At 41.5% G+C, this 20,232-nt stretch overlaps 1 protein-coding gene across 8 annotated transcripts in view; it reads right to left on the reverse strand.

The window, feature by feature from the left end:
• sash1 (SAM and SH3 domain containing 1) overlaps positions 1-20,232 on the reverse strand; it is a 254,021-nt gene that overhangs the window by 90,307 nt on the left and 143,482 nt on the right. Inside the window, exon 1 of one of the 8 annotated variants that reach the window (XM_031902060.1) lies at positions 14,847-15,126. The exons of the other annotated variants lie outside the window; for them this stretch is intronic. Coding sequence (XP_031757920.1) covers positions 14,847-14,858 — 12 coding nt within the window. The 5' untranslated portion in view covers positions 14,859-15,126. Of the gene's footprint in view, positions 1-14,846; positions 15,127-20,232 lie in introns of those variants that run through there. 8 annotated transcript variants of the gene reach the window in all.

Raw genomic sequence — 20,232 nt, forward strand, 5'->3', positions numbered from 1 at the left:
GTTACTGTCCATCTATGTGACTATCAGAGTTTCCTTAGTTATACTCTTAGAATCTCACTGACCAAAGTAGGGATGTGTTCTGATTGACTGACAAGATAATCAGGTATCAGAATCTTATTGTGTTAGTCAGTCGGGTAGTTCCCATAAGGAGCCCGTCTCACCATAAACAACAGTACACACAATTCAACTTTGAAATGCAAAAGACCCTCCAGTTGGCTTCCTGTGATATCTTGGTGTTGATCACCCCCCTATAATAAATACCAAGGTAACCAACACAAAGGCACTTCAAAGCATTCCCAACTTAAGCAACTTAATTAACATCTGACTGACTCATTGTTTAAATCTATACAGATATCTTGTGTACTATGTACATTCATATAATTAAATGATACTAATTTCATACACTTGCAGGTATGTACTGTATGCACAGTCCCCAAACATATTACTACATGCAGCTCCAAATAAAACCAAAGCTGTGAACGAAATAGCGGCTCTGTGCTAAGAGGTTGCTTTGGGCTTGCACAGGCCAGCTTCATGTGTCAGATCGTCTATCCAAGGTATTAGTCTCAAAGGAGCTATATACAGAGGCCGACATTCTGTTTTAAGGCATATGTCGATTGCCGAGCCCTGTAGGGCACCCACAACATTTTAGTGCACCCACAACATCTATGTTGTGAGGAAGGCACTTAAGCCCCTGTTGTTGGTTTATGAGCTCATAGCAGGGTATTTGCTACTCTGAGAACTTATGTTGCTTCCAGATGCGCTTTTAATAGGCATGCTCTGAGTGAAGTGTTTGAGGTTGGGGTGCCTGTACTGGCCCTGGAGCAAAAGGTCCTCCCTCTGTGGTAAGTGCCACTTTTGTGCCATGGTGAGGCACAAAAAGAGGTACAAGCCTGATGGTCCTGGTACCTGGAGCAGTAATGGAGTATCTGGTTGTTAAGTGGGATGCAATCAGGTTTATTTGTGGTGTTACCCAATGAGCGCTGGGCTGATGGGATACTTCTGGGTTAATGGACAACTCCCCTGGGTCCAGGATTGGTGGCTGATTTGGATGTAGACTGCTGACAGAATGCAGGAGTGAAGTTCTGCCCACCATAGTACATGCTGTAATTCCTGCCAGTCTGCCTTGCTGTGCATGCCTGTCAGGTGCTTTATGCAGGCCAATGCTGTGGCCTCTTCCAACTGTATTATCATTGGAAGATGTTTGAGCAGATGAAGGAGAAGTAGATCACTTGGCTTTTCGAGAACACTGATGTGCAGTGATGCCTCTTGTTGTGACCATTTGCCTTGGACTTTGCGATGTCTGTAGACACCGCCTCACCCAAGGAGGCTGGCGTCTGTGGTTACAATTGTCCAGTGTGGGACCAAGCAGATTCTCTCTTTTTTTGAGGTTGGTATTCTTTAGCCAATGCCGCAGGGATTGCTAGTCTTTTTGAGAGAGCTTAATGCATGCCTCAAGGTTGTGATGAAGTTTGTTTCATTTGCATTAGAACTTCTAGTTAGAGAAAACGCATGGGGAAATATGAGTAACGGATCACCTCAATAGAGGAGGTCATGAGGGCCAAAAGGTACATGCAGTTTTGCAGCGAGCTGTCTTTGAAGGATAGGGTGCTGAACTGCTTTCTTTAATGTGTTTCTTTTTTGTTCTTTGTGGGAGACCCTGTGTGCTCTTGAATCCAACTGAACCCCTAGGAATATAACTGTCTGGGAGGGAGTTAGACTGCCTTTTGCACAAATGATTGTGAGAGGAGAGAATCTGAAGGCACTTGGTGGTGTTGTCGGTGGCAAATGCAAAGAATGGTGATCTCAGTAGGAGAACAGGAATGAAGAACAGATGCTGTAATTGCATGTGGCCTACTAAGCGCTGCTGACTTGAGGCGCGGTGGTGAGGCTGAATGGGAGGGCTTGGAACATGTGGGATATGGAGGTAAGCATTGGTGAGATCTATAACAGTGAAGAAGTCCCCTTTTTCCACTTTGGTGATGATGGACCAGAGGGATTCTGTTATAAAAGTAGGAATGTGGAGGAACTTGTTCAGAAACTTGAGGTCCAGGCTGGTCTTTCCTTTCTGTTCAGTGTTGGGCTGGGGTGCCTGGGCCCTATAGGGCTGTCACCTCAGGGGCCCCACACACCAGTCATGAACCTTCCCCACAAGGTTGGCCCTGCAGTGCTGCACTTACTGGGGCCCCTTGCTGTCAGTGAGCTACAGACATGGGAAGGTGGGACAGGAACTGGAGTGCATGCATCTTTTTCTACTACTACTACTACTTAGCTTTCAGAATGCTCCTTTGCCACATTAGTTTAAGTCCCAGTAGAGCAGCAACAGTCTCCCCATATTTCACCTGTTCAGATGCCAGGAAGAAAAAAACGCTGAGCTGTGGAAAGTTCCCATAATGCCTCACTCCTGCACGAGACATAGACCAAGTGTACATGCTCAGTTTGTAAGACTATGAGTCAGCTTCCTGCTGACTGGCTTAGATCCACATTCCTAAGGGGGGGGGGAGCAGGAGAGGGGAGAGAGCAGAGAGCTGTGTGTCTCTGGCACTTGAATTACAGACACAACAAATCATTTGACAGAGAAGTCAGTGCAGCATTTTGGTGAGTGCTTATGGCTGTATTTACATAGACCTTTCTGATTAAGCTTACTTAGTTTTTATCTTTCTTTCTCCTTTAAGCAGGTTTTCTGCTCTCTTGTCTATTGGATTTTTAAAAGATGTGCCATCCTCTAGTGCAGTACTGTCTAACACAGTGCTGTCCAACTTCTACGGTGCCGAGGGCCGGAATTTCTCTAGCATACATGGTGGAGGGCCGCTAATGGAAGCCAGTTTTGACCACTCCCCTTTTTGAAACCACACCCACTTCAAACCACACCTATTTTATCACAATGGTGGTAACACAGCAAAATCCCAAATGCTTGGTCCTTACTGTGGGGATATCAACCATCATTCATATGTGAAAGAATTATGCTATATTAAGATATACCCTTAAATTCCATATGCCTCCTCCCCTGTGGATAGCAGAGCAACCCCCAGTACATAATAACACACCTTAGGGACCATTTAATGGCTATTTCCAACTGCTAACAAACTCTCACAACAAACCCCTGTCAGGTTCACCTCCCACAAGCAGCATAGGGCAAGCAGAGTATGGCACACACAGGCAGCACTCTGCCTGTCCTATGCTGTCTGTGTGTGCCATACTCTGCCTGTCCTACCCTGCCTATGTGTGCCATACTCTGCCTTCTCTATGCTGCCTCTGTGTACCATACTCTGCCTGCCCTACCCTGACTGTGTGTGCCATACTCTGCCTGCCCTACCCTGACTGTGTGTGCCATACTCTGCCTACAATGGGAGTGATTACAGCCTGAGCCTGAGGTGTGAACACTGCAGGGGGTGAACCATGTAGGTATTAAAAGGTGTGAAAAACACAGGGGATTAAATTTTTAAACAATACAGAGGGATTACAGCCTGAATCTGAGGTGAGAACCATGCAGGGGGCCAGTTAATCTCAGTTCTGATACCATTTAATGCTTACTCAAAGGTAAGCCATCAAAGCAGCCAGACAGGTGGGGGGCCACACAGAGGGGGGCCGCCAGTTGGACAGCACTGGTCTAACAGATGGCCCACAAGCCACATCTGACCCATGGCACCCTTGTGTGGCCCCCAGTCTGACTGCTGCAACTGCTTGTGTAAGCTTTGTATCAGTACTGCTATTAACTGGCCCCTGCATTATTCACACCTCAGATTCAGGCTGTAAGACCCTGCATTTTCACAACAGTAAAGCCCTGCATTGTTCACACCTGTAAGACCTCAGACTGTAGGTCTCAGACAGAATGTAGGAGCCGTGCTGGTATTTTATCACTGTACAGAACAAACTGCTCATGTTAGAGAGGTCATAATCAGTTACTTGCATAGTCATGATAGGTTTCCCTGTCTCCTTACCTACTCTGCCTGCCCTGTGCTGCGCTGCCTGTGGGTACCATACTCTGCCTGCCCTACACTCCTTGTGTGCCACAGTCTGCCTGCCCTATGCTGTGTGTGTCTTACTCTGCCTGTGTGTGCCATACTCTAACTGCCCTATCCTGCCTGTGGGAGTTTGTTAGCATTTGAACTTGTTGGGGGTACTATCTACAGGGGAGAAGAAGCCATATGGATTTAAGGGTATGTCTTAATATGACATAATAAACTTCTATCACATGAACAGTGATATTCCTGCAGTAAGCACCAATTATTTGTATTTTTTTTTGGTGTGCTACCACCTATAATGTGGGTGTGGTCTTAAAAGCTCTTGTGAGAACATTGGTGTGATTTGAAAAAAAGGAAGTGGTCAAAACTGGCTTCCCTGATGGGCCCTCCACCACATAGCCCAGAAAAATTCCAGACCTCAGTACCACAGAAGTTGGACAGCACTGCTCTAGGGGACCAGGCGACCGGCACGTCCACCTTAGGAATAGTGTCCCATTTGTCACAATGTCTTTGGTCTAAGTAGGGATATAGTGTGTCTAATCTTTTGTTGTTCGCTTTCTATTAGGAGTTGACCATTCTTTTTGAATGGCTTCAGTAATTGTGTCAAAACTTTATTGTTTCTTTTGAGCTGAACTGAAAATGTTATCTAGTGTTTTGAGTTCCTCAAACTCAACTGTCCCTCCTGGATTCTCAAGGATTGGAATATATCAGATAGTAGTGCATTGACAGAATCTGCTTGTGATTTATGCGAGCGTTCTGTAGCAGTGAAGGACTCTAAAGCATCATCTTCCCTGTCGCTGTCTGCTTACTGTAACATTTCTTCCACCTCAGAGGATGGTCCTAGGGGTCTTCTGGTGGAATTGGTGGCAAAGCAGGGGTAAGGATAGTGGAGGACATAGGTGCCTTGTCCTGGACCTGCTGGGCCATGTGGACTAATGTGTCGATGGAGGCTGTGATGCTTAAAATGGTTAACTGGAAGGCTGGTATCCAGTCAGGAGCTTCTCAAGATGGGCTGGATTGCCCTGAAGCATTAGAGGGTTTGTACTTCTTGGGTGTCTGACCCTCTGTGTCTTTTGGGTGTTTATAGGCCCTTTTGGAGGAAGCTCCATTTGGCTCCTTGTTCTTTTGCACTTCTTCTACCCTGTGAGAAGGTAGATGGTAGCTGCACAGTGTTGGGTCTGGCACTTTGCAGAGGCTGGGTCTGGATGGTGTGGTAAAGGAAAGTGGGGGGGGGGGGGGGCGAACTTCCTTGGCACTGCCCAAAAGTGCGCAACTGCTGGCAAGGACTGGAAATGCATACCTAGAGTAAAGGTGCAAAATGTGAAGTGGAGGTGGCAATGTTTGAGATTTGGAGTGTGGGAACGATCCTGGTAGTGCGGAGTCCATACCTTTACAAGTAGCTAGTGGCTTTACTGATAGGTATTGGTAGTGCTACAGAATACCATGAACTTGCAGTCGGGTATGAGACAGCCTTGCAGGATGTCAAGACCCACTCACTGCCTGTCAGAAAGTTCCCCAAGTAGACCTAGCAGTGTTACAGCATGTTGTTGTCTAACTCGAATAAAGACAGCGCCCACGCATAATATCTTCCTTTTCAAGAGTGAGAAGAGATGAAATTAAAATAAATAAATAAATAAATAAAATGATTAATAGAGAGCAAAGCTCCCTAGTATTCTACCTCCTGGGAGCAGGATGGCAAAGAACTGATAGGGGAGGGGTTAATGTAAGGAATGGGAAAACTGAGGGGACAGACCCTTACTGTTTTAGGCCATGAAGGCTCCTGGAGGGAAAAGTGCATTAACCCATCTGTCCCTGCCACCTAGTGACTTCCCGAAAAAATAAAACTGTAGACTCGCAGAGCAATAGTTTAAGGGCTAATGGGGTCAGTGACCCCATTGGAAGCTTAAAAGAGCCAGAAGGCGACAAACAATTCAAAAAGTATAAAAAAAATTAATAATGAAGACAAAATGAAAAGTTGCTTTAAAACTGGCCATCCAATAACATACTAAAAGTTAACTTGCAGATGATCTACCCTTTTAAAATGTTTAAAATTCATAATATAGACATATATATCAGAAATGTATTTTTTTATTGCACAAAAATACATTGATTTGGAAACTCCCATGTCTGATGAACAGCCATAGGCGGAGGGTGACTTTTTTGTTTGGGGAGGCTAAAGATGGCCCATACACAGACTGACCTACAGCTAATGTGAGACTTAGTGGATTCGCTGCTGGTGTAAAAAATTAACCTCCCAACTACCTCTTGCCGTTCCCACTGACTTCCAGGGATACTGTACAAAAGTGCAGGGGGTGCTTTTTTTTACCCTAAAATGTTTAGGATGTAAAAGTATTCATACGTGCACTTCTGTGAGGGGATCTGCAAACATTTGTGTTTGTGATCAGTTAGCTTCAAGGGCTAGTTCGCATTCGAATTCACTTTTACTTTTAATGGTTTTTCAGTTATTTAGCTTTTTGTTCAGCAGCTCTCTATTTGGTATTTCAGCAGCTATCTGGTTGCTAGGGTCTTATTTACCCTAGCAACCAGGTAGTGGTTTAAACAAGAGATGGGAATATGAATATTTAAGGGGCCTACTTGGAAAAATAAGTAATACAAAATTATAATAATAATAAAATTGTAGCCTCACAGAGGAATATTTTTGGCCCCCATTTGAAATCTGGAAAGAGGCAGAACAGAGGCAAATTATTCAAAAAAATTAATTAGGAAGACCAATTGCAAAGTTGCTAGGAATAGGCTATTTCATAACATACTAAAGGTTAACTTAAAAGTGAACCACCCCTTTAGATGTGTTTATGTTAGTTTTATAGCAAGAAAGGCAGTGGGTACTGACTCCCCATTTATACAGTGAGACGCAGTCCGTATTTACAAACCGAGCACATTATATACAGTGAGAAGCAGTGGGTACTGATGGCAGATATTCAGGCCCTGGCACTATAACACTGGCACTGATACACAACATTGGCTCCACTGTAACTTACTATAAATGAACAAAACAATGACAAAAAAAAAAAAAAAATAGTAAGTGCAAAAAACAACAACAAATATACAAACACACAATGAGCTTTTTCAGAGGGAAAGAGTTAACTTACCCTCCATCTGTTAGGGTAGGGGATAGATTATAAATTATTATAGATGTCAGGTCAGGCAAAAAACTATTTAATGTCAGCTAGTGATTCTTTAGAACTGTATAGTACCTGTTTATAGTACCCGTGGGATGAAATCTGCAGCAAAAGTTGAGAGTTGGTTCTTAGGTAAAGTTACAGCTGCAGATTCTTCTGCAGATTCTTTTTGCAAAATCTCCCGATCCCTGTGTGCATCTGTGCTCTGATTGGTCAGTTTTACTGTCTGTCAAGAAAGCTGTGCTCTGATTGGAGAATCCACAAGAAGAAAGATCCAATCGGAGCACAGCAAAACGGGCTTGCAAGAACAGCTTTCCAGGACAGTACAGAAACGGAGTAAGGGTTTTTTTTTTGTTTTAATGTGCCAAGCAGGTTTGGGGAGGCTTAGCCTCCCCTAGCCTTATGGAAAATCCGCCTATGTGAACAGCATATATGTATAGTTTTATGAGGTGTCTGACTTGTATAGGTCAAAAACTTTCAGCAGTACAACACCAAATTGCCAGAAATTGGATTTCTGGCAAGGTTAATAATTGCATGAACAGTAGGCTTATGTAAGAAACCAAACAGTTTTGAAAAGAATATATTCTGACAACTACACATTGGGTAAATACAGTATGTCTTTAAATTCCAAAATACCCAACAGCAATGATTTGTGTAAGTTATTCATTTTTACATATTGTTCTGATTTTTTATTTAAATCACCTTAAAGCTTCCAGTTCCAGACATGATCTTATCTCCTACAGGTCATTACGTACCAAGATAAAACATCCTAAACATATTTATCATGTTATGGGCCCCAAGATGAAAACAACGCATTTGAACTATTATGTTACTGCAAAGTCAACACATATTTAATTTTGCCCCAGAAAGCAGTATATTTTTAATAGTTTCATTTGAATCCAAAATGCGTAAATATATCTTTATACTGCAAATAACCAAACTACAAAGCTTTGTGTAAGTTCCACCATGCTGCTGTAAAGCTGTGCTGAACCAGAACACATGGAAACAAGCTGTGAGTGAGTTAACATTTCTGTAGCGTGTCACTTCTATAATGATTTATTTGACTTGCGAAGCACCCTGATCCCAACAGAGCACATCAGAAATCGCTACTCACTCGCAGCTTGACAGTTGCACCCATGTGATCTACTATACAGCTTTACAGCAGCATTATGAAGCAGGGCAGGGGGAAAATAGGAATGGGAAAGGAGGGGCATTGTCCACGCACCTCTTCTCTACCTCACACCTCTTCTCTACCTCGGTTTCTAGGCACACACTTCTCAATTTACAAGACCAAGCAGAGCGCTGGGATTGGTGAGTCTGCACAGGATGCAAAGTTCAATCTCTTTCAGACTCTCTACTATTGAGAAGTGCACCCCTACACAAAATAGCTGTAGCTTCATCTCACAGATCGCCAGTGTCTGGGCCGTTTTCCCCAGAGACCAAGCTTCCGAAACGGAGGCGATCCCTGTGAAATGGGGACGAATGGGAACCTTATCTCAAAGGATGCCATGTTATGATCGCTATTCCCTTAAATGCTCACCCACACATTTGTTAGAGATGAGTTCAGTATTAGATATCACCAGGTCCAAAAGGGAATCATTCCTATCCTATTACTTTCTTTGTAACCTTTAGACCTGCTGAAATCTCTACCCAAAGGAATTCCACACGCTCCCATTTTAAAATCTTTAGCACGTGGCTTTAAATCTGACAATCCCCCTCCTTCCTAAAAAAAGAGTGTAACCATTTAAATTCACAGTCCAGTTGCATGTTTCGTCCCACCAGGTCTCAGTGGATCCCTTATCCGGAAACCCATTATCCAGAAAGTTCTGAATTACGGAAAGGCCATCTCCCATAGACTCCATTATAAGAAAATAATTCTAATTTTTATAAATTATTTCCTTTATCTCGGTAGTAATAAAACAGTTCCTTGTACTTGATCCTAACTAAGATATAATGACTCCTTATTGGAGGCAAAACAATCTCATTGGGTTTAAATGAGGTTTAAATGATTTTTTAGTAGACTTAAGGCATGGAGATCCAAATTATGGAAAGATCCCTTATCCGGAAAGCCCCGGGTCCCACGCATTCTGGATGACAGGTCCTATACCTGTACCTGCAATTGACTCCAGCTCTTCTAATTTCCCTGACAAGTGCCGTGCATTAGCTAGTATGCAGCGGAGGTTACTACTTTTCCCTTTGATTTACATTAAAGGAACAGTTCAGTGTAGAAATGAAACTGGGTAAAATGAATAGACTGCACAAAATTAAAAATATTTCTAATTTAGTTAATTAAAATGTTTTCTTGTCTCTAACTTCTTAGTTAGTCAGTGACTTTAGGGGGGGGGGCACACATGGGACATAGCTGTTCAGTTAGTTTGTGAGCACGCAGGTCAGATTTTAAATTTAAACTAACTGAACAGTTTTGTCCCATATGCCACCCCCCTCAAGTCACTGATTGGCTACTGACTGCTAACAGCTTAGAGAGCTGTAAAGTAGAAAGTGTTACGGCCATTATATTAGACATCTGCTCACCCAAGACAGATTACATTTATGTCTAACAAACTATATGCTGGTGTGGTTTCCTCTGGAAACAATACAAACAAGCCAGGAGCCTGAGTCAGTCTACACATAGGGGTATATACCCCTTAGTGTAGACTGATCCACACTATGTAGTACCAAGGACTCCATACAAATGAGGTAATGTCCTTGGGGGGATAAAATATCTCAAGGACCAAAACCCCAGTACATAGGACACTTTGCTGGCAGGCCTAATGGTTTCCCAAAGGCTTAAAAGAAAACTTTCTTCCACTGAGAGCAAAAACTCACGCAAAAGGAAAAAAAATATGCCAATTAGTGAGGGGTTGCGCTTTTACAGCTGTTAAGGAACGTATGCTTAGGAACCCAAAAACTGCCAGGAATAACCCCTTAGGTAAGCAGGAAAGCCCTGCCGACCCCAGTGTTCACCAAAACCCTTTTGGGGCCCTGGGCTTTCTGTGGCAGGATAGACAGGGATCCTTACTCACGGCCAAGGTTATCCTCCAAAAAACGCGCTACAGAAGGGATCACACGGAATTAAAGTCGAGGTCAGGCAAAGGTCAGTGGCAGGCAGCAAGGATCGAAAACCAGAAGTCAGGCAAGGAGTCTAAACCAGAAAATCAGCAACACAAAAGGAGCTTAGGTAGGAACCAGGAAGTCAGGACCAGCTTGGGCAAGGTGAGTAGTGCTTTTAACATTTGAATTTGGCGCCAAACGTGATGTCAGTGCATCAGCTGACATCATCGCGCATTACAACAGCTTTGGGGAATATCTTTCTGATGGGAGTAGTGGTGTTATAGCCACTAAGGGCTGGCATTAAGTTAGACAGGTTAAATGATTGATAACTAAGAACGAAAGAGAAAAAACTGGTAAACTGGTAAAACTGACATCCAATTGCAGGTGGAAGGGGCAGGGAATCTAGCAGTAAATTTGTAAAACAGAAAGTGAAGGGCTTACTTTCCCTGTGACCACATTCTATTCCTCACCTTTTGGGCCAAACAAGAATGGAATGAAAACAAAAAAAAAAAAAAAAAAAAACACACCTCCAATCATGATAGTTTATATATGCTACATGTCTCATATTTAGGTAGTTTTGTCTTGGAATTTTATTACATATGGGAGATAAGATGGTACAAAGTAAAATATTTTAGGTGGGATTTTCATAAATTTCTGAAATCTGGTAATTTTGTGTGCCTGGGGTACCATACCCACCGCCTCTCACTGTACATAATGTGCCTGGGGTACCATACCCACTGCCTCTCACTGTATATAATGTGCCTGGGGTACCATACCCACTGCCTCTCACTGTACATAATGTGCCTGGGGTACCATACCCACTGCCTCTCACTGTATATAATGTGCTTGGGGTACCATACCCACTGCCTCTGACTGTACATAATGTGCCTGGGGTACCATACCCACTTTCTCTGACTGTATATAATGTGCCTGGAGTACCATACCCACTGCCTCCTACTGTACATAATTTGCCTGGGGTACCATACCCACTGACTCTGACTGTACATAATGTGCTTGGGGTACCATACCCACTGCCTCCTACTGTACATAATGTGCCTGGGGCACCATACCCACTGTCTCTGACTGTATATAATGTGCCTGCGCTACCATACCCATTGTCTCTGACTGTATATAATGTGCCTGGAGTACCATACCCACTGCCTCCTACTGTGTGCCTGGGGTACCATACCCACTGCCTCTGACTGTACATAATGTGCTTGGGGTACCATACCCACTGCCTCCTACTGTACATAATGTGCCTGGGGCACCATACCCACTGTCTCTGACTGTATATAATGTGCCTGCGCTACCATACCCATTGTCTCTGACTGTATATAATGTGCCTGGGGTACCATACACACTGCCTCTGACTGTACATAATGTGCCTGGAGTACCATACCCACTGCCTCCGACTGTACATAATGTGCCTGGGGTACCATACCCACTGCCTCCTACTGTATATAATGTGCCTGGGGTACCATACCCACTGCCTCTGACTGTATATAATGTGCCTGGAGTACCATACCCACTGCCTCCTACTGTATATATAAGGTGCCTGGGGTACCATACGCACTGCCTCCTACTATACATAATGTGCCTGGGGTACCATACCCACTGCCTCTGACTGTATATAATGTGCTTGGGGTACCATACCCACAGCCTCTGACTGTATATAATGTGTCTGGGGTACCATACCCACTGCCTCCTACTGTACCTAATGTGCCTGGGGTACCATACGCACTGCCTCTGACTGTATATAATGTGCTTGGGGTACAAGTACCCGCTCCCTCTCACTGTATATAGAGTTCAAGAGTCACTGCCTCTCCCTATGCAGAATGTGTTTATTGTCCCAGAATCCAGTGTTCTTGACTGAATAATGTGCTGGAGATGCTATTTCTTACTTTATGTTGTGGGGATGCTATCCCAGTGTTCTCACTGGGCCCCCAATCTGCTGCTGAACTACAACTCCCAACATACTTTGAAAGTCAGGACTGCAGCTTTGCTTTTGCTGAGGTGGTGTCTGTGAACAGAGGGGTTGTTTAAAGGGGCGGAAACAAAAATGGGCATAGCTTATTATTTTTGAAGTGGCGGATTTTGCGATAAAAATATGGTAACCCTACTTTAAAATAATGTTGCAGATACAGCTATATAAGGAAATAACTAAAACACAATTTTAGATGTGCAGACTTTGTCAGTAAAATGACATCTCTGCAATGTGTATATGAATATATTTAAAATGTTGCTTAACAAGTATACAGGTTAGTTTATTCTTCTTGTAAGCAAGGAAAGACATCACAAAGCCAAACCTTTATGGTTGGATAAAAGTTTTAGTGTTGAGGCTGGTAAGAAAAAAAACACGCTTTTAAAGCAATGAAGTTATCTGGGAAGCAAATTAAGGATACAAACAAGCTATCAAGCTTGCTAAAATACAGATGGAAAGGGGAATTGCAGCAAGGAGTAACATAAGTCCAAAATTATTTTTGAAATATGAATATAGTAGAAAAATTAAGCAAAAAGGTGTGGCACCCTTATCTTAGGGGGGGGGGTCAGCTGGTTGATGAGAACAGGGAAAAAAGCAGAAATTCTTAACTCTTAGTTTTTATCTGTCTACACAACTGAGGAGCTGTGTTTTAACAGACTCAACTCAAGTAATATAACTACTGATGCATGGGTCAGTCAGGAGGAGACTTGAACACATAAAGGTGAACAATGGTCCAGGACTGAATGGTATTCATCCCAGGGTTTTTAATGAGTTTAGCTCTGTGATCGTCAAACCTCTTCTCTTAATTTTTCAGGATTCATTGAGGTCTGGCATGGTGCCGAGGGACTGGCGAATTGCTAATGTGGTTCCATTATTCAAAAAGGCATCCCCTTCTCAGCCTTAAAACTATACACCTGTTAGTCTGACATCAGTGGTAGTAAAGCTTTTGCAAGGGGTAATAAGGGATAGGATACTGGAATACATTGCAAATCACAATACTATAAACGTTTGTGCCAACATGGATTTATGTGTAACAGACTAATTAAAATTGCCTTTTATGAGGAGGTGAGCAGGAACCTCGACACTGGAATGGCAATGGATATCATCTATTTGGACTTTGCTAAAGCATTTGATACCGTACTGCACAAAAAGTTAATGATAACATTTAGGAATATTGACCTGAAACATACTATTTGTACTATTTGGATAGAAAACTGGCTGGAGGATAGATTACAAAGAGTGTTGGTAAATGGAACATTTTATAATTGGACCAGTGTTAGTGGAGTACCGCAGGGGTCTGTCCTTGGTCCTTTGCTTTTTAACTTGTTTATTATCCTCTCTCTGCCAGCTCCCCCACTCTGCCCGTCCTCCCTCTCCCAGCTCCCCCTCCCCACTGAGCCGTCCCTCTTCCAGCTCCCCCCTCCCATTACCCGCTGAGTTCTCTCTCTTCCAGCTCCATCTGTCCCTTCTCTGCCAGCTCCCCAATCGCCTCTGAGTCCTCTTTCTCCGCTGCCAGTGGCGAGGACGCAGCAGGGGCCAGGTAAATTACCCTGGGGGACCGGACCCGGCCCGCGGGCCGTAATTTGAGGATCCCTGCTTTACAGTCTCAAAAAATCTCTTGCAGGATTAAATAATTTTATGTTAAATTCTTTTTTTGTTTTCTACTGTAATATTCACAATGAGTAGTACAATTTTATTTACCAGGCAAATACCTTGTCTGGAGTTAATATTGTATGTGTTAAGAAAAACTAAATAAAGACATTTGATGTGTAATTACCAAAGGGTGAAAGTTATATTTCATTGATAAATACGTTTCTAAAAATCCCATAGGAATGAATAGAAAGTGGGTAATTTTTTTCTGTTGTGAGCTTGATAAATCTGCCCCTTATCTTTGTTACTGTTAGCCAACTGACTGCCTACTCATCTTGCAGCTGTTCTCCTCCTCCAGTACTATCTGATCAGAGGTAAGTACATTGGAACTCCTATTCTAATCTTTATACAAATGGCTGACTGCTAGCACTTATTATGAGTTAGAGTGCACAAAACAGGAAATACTGGAATATATTATAAAATACTTCTGCCCTTAATGTGAAGACCATTTTTGCTGATTCAAATGAAAGTTCAATTACTCATGTCTAATTAGTACTTGTTTTGTTGCAGCAAAGTTTTAAACCAGCAGTATATATTAAATTTTGGAGAGACTTTCAACAAAGACAGTTTGTTGGAATTCTGGTAAACACTTTTTTTCACTTTGCAGCCTGATTAGTAAAGAAGCATCATTATTTTTTTTTCAAAACTATTAATACAAGACGATTTAAATTATCTTCAGTGGACATACTAATTTAATCACTTTAAACATTTACAATTACATTCTGAAAGGTTAGTTAATAAATTGTTAAAGTGTTAAATAAGTTATATAAAAAAGACTATTCAGTAAAAATACAGATATTCTAAGTGGCTAATTTCAACAAAATTGATTTGGTATTCCAGGAAGGACATTTAGATGATTTTGTTAATCTAATGGTAGCATAGTAACATAGTAACATAGTAAGTTGGGTTGAAAAAAGATATACGTCCATCAAGTTCAAGCAGAAAGCTTATGTTGCTGTAATTCTGGAAAATACTCATAACATTATTGCACAATGCAGCATTCCCAGTAATCACACAGTCAATATCTGATACTAGTCATAAAGTAATAAGTAAACTTACCAGTTTCGGCATTTCAGAAGTCTAGCAATAATTTTAAGTCTAACACATTCTTTGTTCCAGCCTTGTATTTGTAATAAAGCACTTCTTAACAAAATGGGATTGCAATCATAAGCACGCGACTTCTTTTCCAAGTTATATTATCAGACACATTAAAAACTCCAAACCCACAGTTAATAATTTGAGTGTTGAGGAGGAAAGATAAAAAAAAAAGACAAGAGGGGGTTACATTAGATCTAATTATCTCCCTTCTGCTCAGTTACGGATTCTTGGGATCCTCGTTGAGCTGTGGAGCTTGTTAAAAAAAAAAAAAAAAAAGCATAAGTCATCAGCTTTAAGCAAATCGTCTGTTCACCACAAGGAAAATGAGAGTGTTGTACACAGCAAACAATTCCTGTTTTCACTGACGCAGACTAGCTAACCTCTTGCTGGCCTCCAAACACTTAATTGCTGTCTATGGAATTTTTGTGAAAAGAAATGGGTGGATAAGATATGTAAAAACTACAACTAATAAGAAAATGGAGACAGCAAAAGACCGGAAACAGCATGTTATTGATGTAATATTATTATTAACTATTACATGGATTTTTTCTATTTCCTATTGCACCCATACTTACTTTATTAACATCTGTACATGAAAAATGATTTTCCCTTCCTCAGCTGCACACTGAAATAGCCTGCACTCAGGGTAATGATACCATAAGTTAAAAATACATTGAACATTCCCATGCATGTTAGGTAGAGTGTATGTCATGTGCATGCACACGTCGAGTGCCCCAGGCTCTAAAAGACTTGTTCAATGTGTAAATGTGTGTGCCCCAAACCATAAAGGAATTACTGGGGAATTAGACTGTAATTTTTAAATATGGGGGCAGCACGGTGTTGTACATAGTTAGCACTGTTGCTTTGCAGGGCTCTAGGTTCGATTCCAGCCATCACACCAACTGCAAAGAGCTTGTATGTTCTCCATGTGCTTGCATGGCTTTCGTGAAAGTACTGCAGTTTCCTTTTGAACTCAGGGCTCATCACGACAGGAGGGACCCAGGAGGGCCCATCAACATCGGCAATATCTTTTGAATGAGACAGGGGATCTTTGCTGAGGGCCCACTGACCTTAAAGTGCCCTTACAGTGACACACAACAATTTACCACCCTCAGACCCTGGGACAAATTCACTGCAAAGTGACTGATACCCAGGGCCACTCAAATAAATGGGCAAAAGGGGCATTTCCCCAGAACCCAATACAAGCGGGTCCACCATCTGCAACAACTTATGAATGAACCATACCCAATAAATGGCAGACCCTTCAGTGTAATCATTTGAAAAAGCTATAATAAATGACCCTATTATTTTAATTTTTTTTTTCTCTTGTTCTGCCAGTGTTAATAAGAGAGATAAAGTAATAAAAAGGTACAGAATGGGCCGACCCAGTGAAATATTATTTAACTTTACTTGTTTGTTAAGGATTTGCTCCTTTCTCCACAACAAACATATACTTCCATGGTTTGAGGGCCTTCTTACACTGAGCAATTTTAGGCAAAATTACACAAGAACGGCTTAAAAACAACAATGTCCTCCAACAATGTTGTTCACACATGAGTCCCAATGCACCATACAAAGCTTGTGCTGTTTTGCAAAGAAAAAAATTGCAGTGTCTAGATGGCTGAAGGACATCAATCCAAAGATACTTAAGGCTATAATTAGTGCCAAAGATCTAGCTACTAAATACTGTGTTAAAAGGGTGGATACTAGAGCATAAGTTACGGTTTTCTGAATGTGTATGGCCTGAAACATACATTTGTACTGTTAAAACATGTGTAATGGCTACGGTTATGTTGTTTGTTTCCCTTTCTTAGGAAAAAATAAAAATTGTCAAATTTAAAAAAAAAAAAAAGGGTGGATACTTATGCAATTATTATTTTCACTACATCAATTTAATCACTTACTATTGGCAATGTTAGCACTGATTTTATCTTACTCATTGCAGACAGGTGCACACCTAAGTTTTATGCTGCCCTAGCTGTCAGACTATACTGTCACTCCTCTCTACCCCCATGCCTACCTCTCCTGCACTTCCAGTGGGCTGGGATCACTAGTGTAGAGAGCACCTGCATTCTTTTACATGAAAAAATGAAGATTTAAATTAAACATGATATCCACACCAAAAACTAAGCCTTACCTAATTTATTCAATTACCATTTTGTTAAGACACTTTTTTTCACAGATACACCAATATTTTCAATGGAATATACTCACACCCTATGTGGAATTGTAATCAGTTAAATGTTTTGTTCAAATTCATGACATTAAGTAATCTTTCGCATTCCAGCCTAGAACTCTATTTAACTGTCTTGGGATTTTATGAGGGCAATAACAAATGTTATTATTATTATTATTATTATTATTACAATCTATAAAGCAACAGAATATTTCACAGTTCTGTTAAATAGAATTATGCTGAACAGTTTTGCAAATGTACCCCTTTAGAATAAATTTGACCCAGTAACTAGGGTAGCACTACAAGAGTTACCCCACCCATAACCCTGTCTAATGTACAACCCCAGCAGCTTAAAACACGTGTGTCAAATGCATTTCTTTTAACCCCCCCCCCCAAAAAAAAAATATTATTGTACCTTAAATCGTATTCACATTTTCAACATTATTTTCATTATGCTTAAAACATCTTCTGCAGTAAACACAGCGGTTCTCTGATTACATGATTTCATTACATGCATTATTTTTAAATATTTTTTGATCACATGGATTACATTAAAAAAACACTCTTGGGGACTGAAAACATATGGTCATATTCCCCTTGAATACAACACTGGAGCCCACTCACAAGCTTTGAAATGCAAAAGGAATTTCTTTCTTGATATACACACTATAGAACATACTATAACTATAACATACTATAACGTATCAACTTCTTTCTTTTTTAAAAAATCCCCAAGGCCAAGAATTACTTACCTCAAGTGACACTACAATACAGTTCAAGGTCCTGTTCCATTCTGTCAGTCATGCTGTGCTGAAGAAAGCTCAATCCTTCAATAGGCTCCAGCAGTGTTTTCACTTGTAATCGGCCAATGGATTGTGCTTCCTACAGCCCTATGTGACTGGAGAAAACAGCATGGTGTCTGTCCCTTTCTTTCCCATTACTGAACTGCAGGTATCACTGGGCTGGGGGCATTTTCAAACAAAAAAATGTTGGTGTCTAAGCTCCCCCAGGAATGCTAACCCATGCCTATGGCTTTTTATAGGAACACATCAGCATCGCTTAAAAATATTTTTAAATTACTCAGGCAAGGAATAATACTAAACATTTTAGACATATTGGACTATATATATAAAAAAGAGGGAGCGGTTTTTAATTCCCAAAACCTTGCAGAGCATCACTGTAATACTAACTGTAATGTAACTCTTCTGAAAAGCAGTCTCAGACCGGGAGAGGGCAGTCGTGCAAGATGTTCCTACACCGACAATGCAAGGTATTATCATAGCGATAACGACCTGCCAATCCTCCCTAACAGCGACACTTACTACTATGATACTATGAGGAGGTATAGGTTGAAATCTCACTGCTCAAGCAGGATGTCCATATTATCCAGGAGAGGACCAAAGCCTTGGAGGAGCAGGTGGGTTCCGTGGAGGATCGCACAGCCTAGCTACCTAATGAGATCACGCAATTGCACAAACTACTCAAACAAGCAACAGAGTGCATTGAAGGATATGGAAAACCGTCAGTGGGGAGGAGTGAACAAGTGAGGGGCCAAACCCTGAACTGTTTGCAGAGCAATGGCTAAAAGACATGCTGGGGGCTGACATATTCTCACAACAATAGGCGACCTATATGGATATCTGACTGGGATTGCCTAACAAAGACGTCACTGTCCTGTCTCCTGGGTCACACAGAAGGACTGGTTGTGTCCTCATATGACAGACTCTGCATCCAACACTACACTATGCCAAACTTAGCTTAACTTGGAAAGCTACGGAACCCCCAACCCTAAAATCTATTATCTTTTGCTCCTAGCAACTAAGGCATTCATCACTTAGCACAGGTGAAATGCTTGATGTCTCTGACTGGGAACATTCTCTGTATAGTTTTTTGCAACATTTTTTGCAACATATATCTTTTGCAACATGTGTCCATTTGCCTACTAGCTACATGATTTTAAACTTAACCTTGTTTTCTAGCACTGCACTCCCATTCTATTGCTTGTATATGTTGACATTTGAATTTATCTTGCTCTGGTGGGTGTGGGGCTTGTTTACATTGGTTGCCATGGTAACTATGACCGGGTTTTTTTTTTTTTGTGCCATTTTATGTGGTGGGGGTATTTACTGTGGGTGTTGGGATATGGTCTGTTGGTTTGTCACTGAGGAAGAGCACTGGATGTGCTCGAAACGTGCGTGTGCGGCACTCTTTCTATTATATATATATATATATATATACACACGCACACACATTTTAGATGCCACAATAGCCATGGATATTATGGTTGTTCAAGGCATCATCCAAGTCACTGTCACTGCAAAATACAGGAGTGGAGAGTGCAAACCAAGATAATGCCTTACCAGGAGGCAACAGTTAAGAGGTACTGGGAAGTCAAGGTAAGATCTGGAAGACAATGAAAGCTGCTCTTATGCTGGTTAGAAAGGCAAATCCTCATTATGACAACAAATGACCTTCAGGAAGGTTTGGCTTACACGGTACTGTACCTTTCTGCAGTGAAGTGTTACTTGCACAAACATGATCTGCATTAAAGAGTCATCACAAATGTCACTAGACAAGCCATAGGCCCATAGTCCCCAAAGCACCATTTGAAAAAAACACCTTACCAACTTCTACATATGGGGGTGGATCAATTATAATTTGGGAATTTGGGGTTGTGTAGCAGCTGGTGACACTGGAAACATTGTAGGTGTAGAAGTAAAAAATAGTTTTCACCTTTTCCATTAGGTATTATTATTAAATAATAATAATAATCAAACAGGAAGAGACTCAAGTTAAAGGAACTGTAACACATTTTTTTAACATTCCCAATATCTTTTCTAAATACTTTTATTAGGTATACTTTTAATTAATTTATACTTTTATTAATTTATTATAGAGAAATGTCAGTAGCATTAATGATTTTTTTAGAAAATGTACTTTATCATTAATTTATTGAGCTCAGGTAACAGATCTCACTCAACTCTCGGGAGAAAGCTTCCGGGATCTCCCCCCTACTCCCCCCCTCCCTCTCCCCATGCAGGCTCAGCAAGTGATCCTTTCAGACAGCTGTAAAGTCTAAACGCTTCGTCCCCATCCCTCTCCCTGCACCATCACCATAAAAACCCATAAATCACTAAGAAGAAGGACTTTTAAGACGCTAAAGAATGTGGC

Source organism: Xenopus tropicalis, chromosome 5 (assembly GCF_000004195.4).
Source record: "Xenopus tropicalis strain Nigerian chromosome 5, UCB_Xtro_10.0, whole genome shotgun sequence".
In the NCBI taxonomy this organism is placed as follows: domain Eukaryota; kingdom Metazoa; phylum Chordata; class Amphibia; order Anura; family Pipidae; genus Xenopus; species Xenopus tropicalis.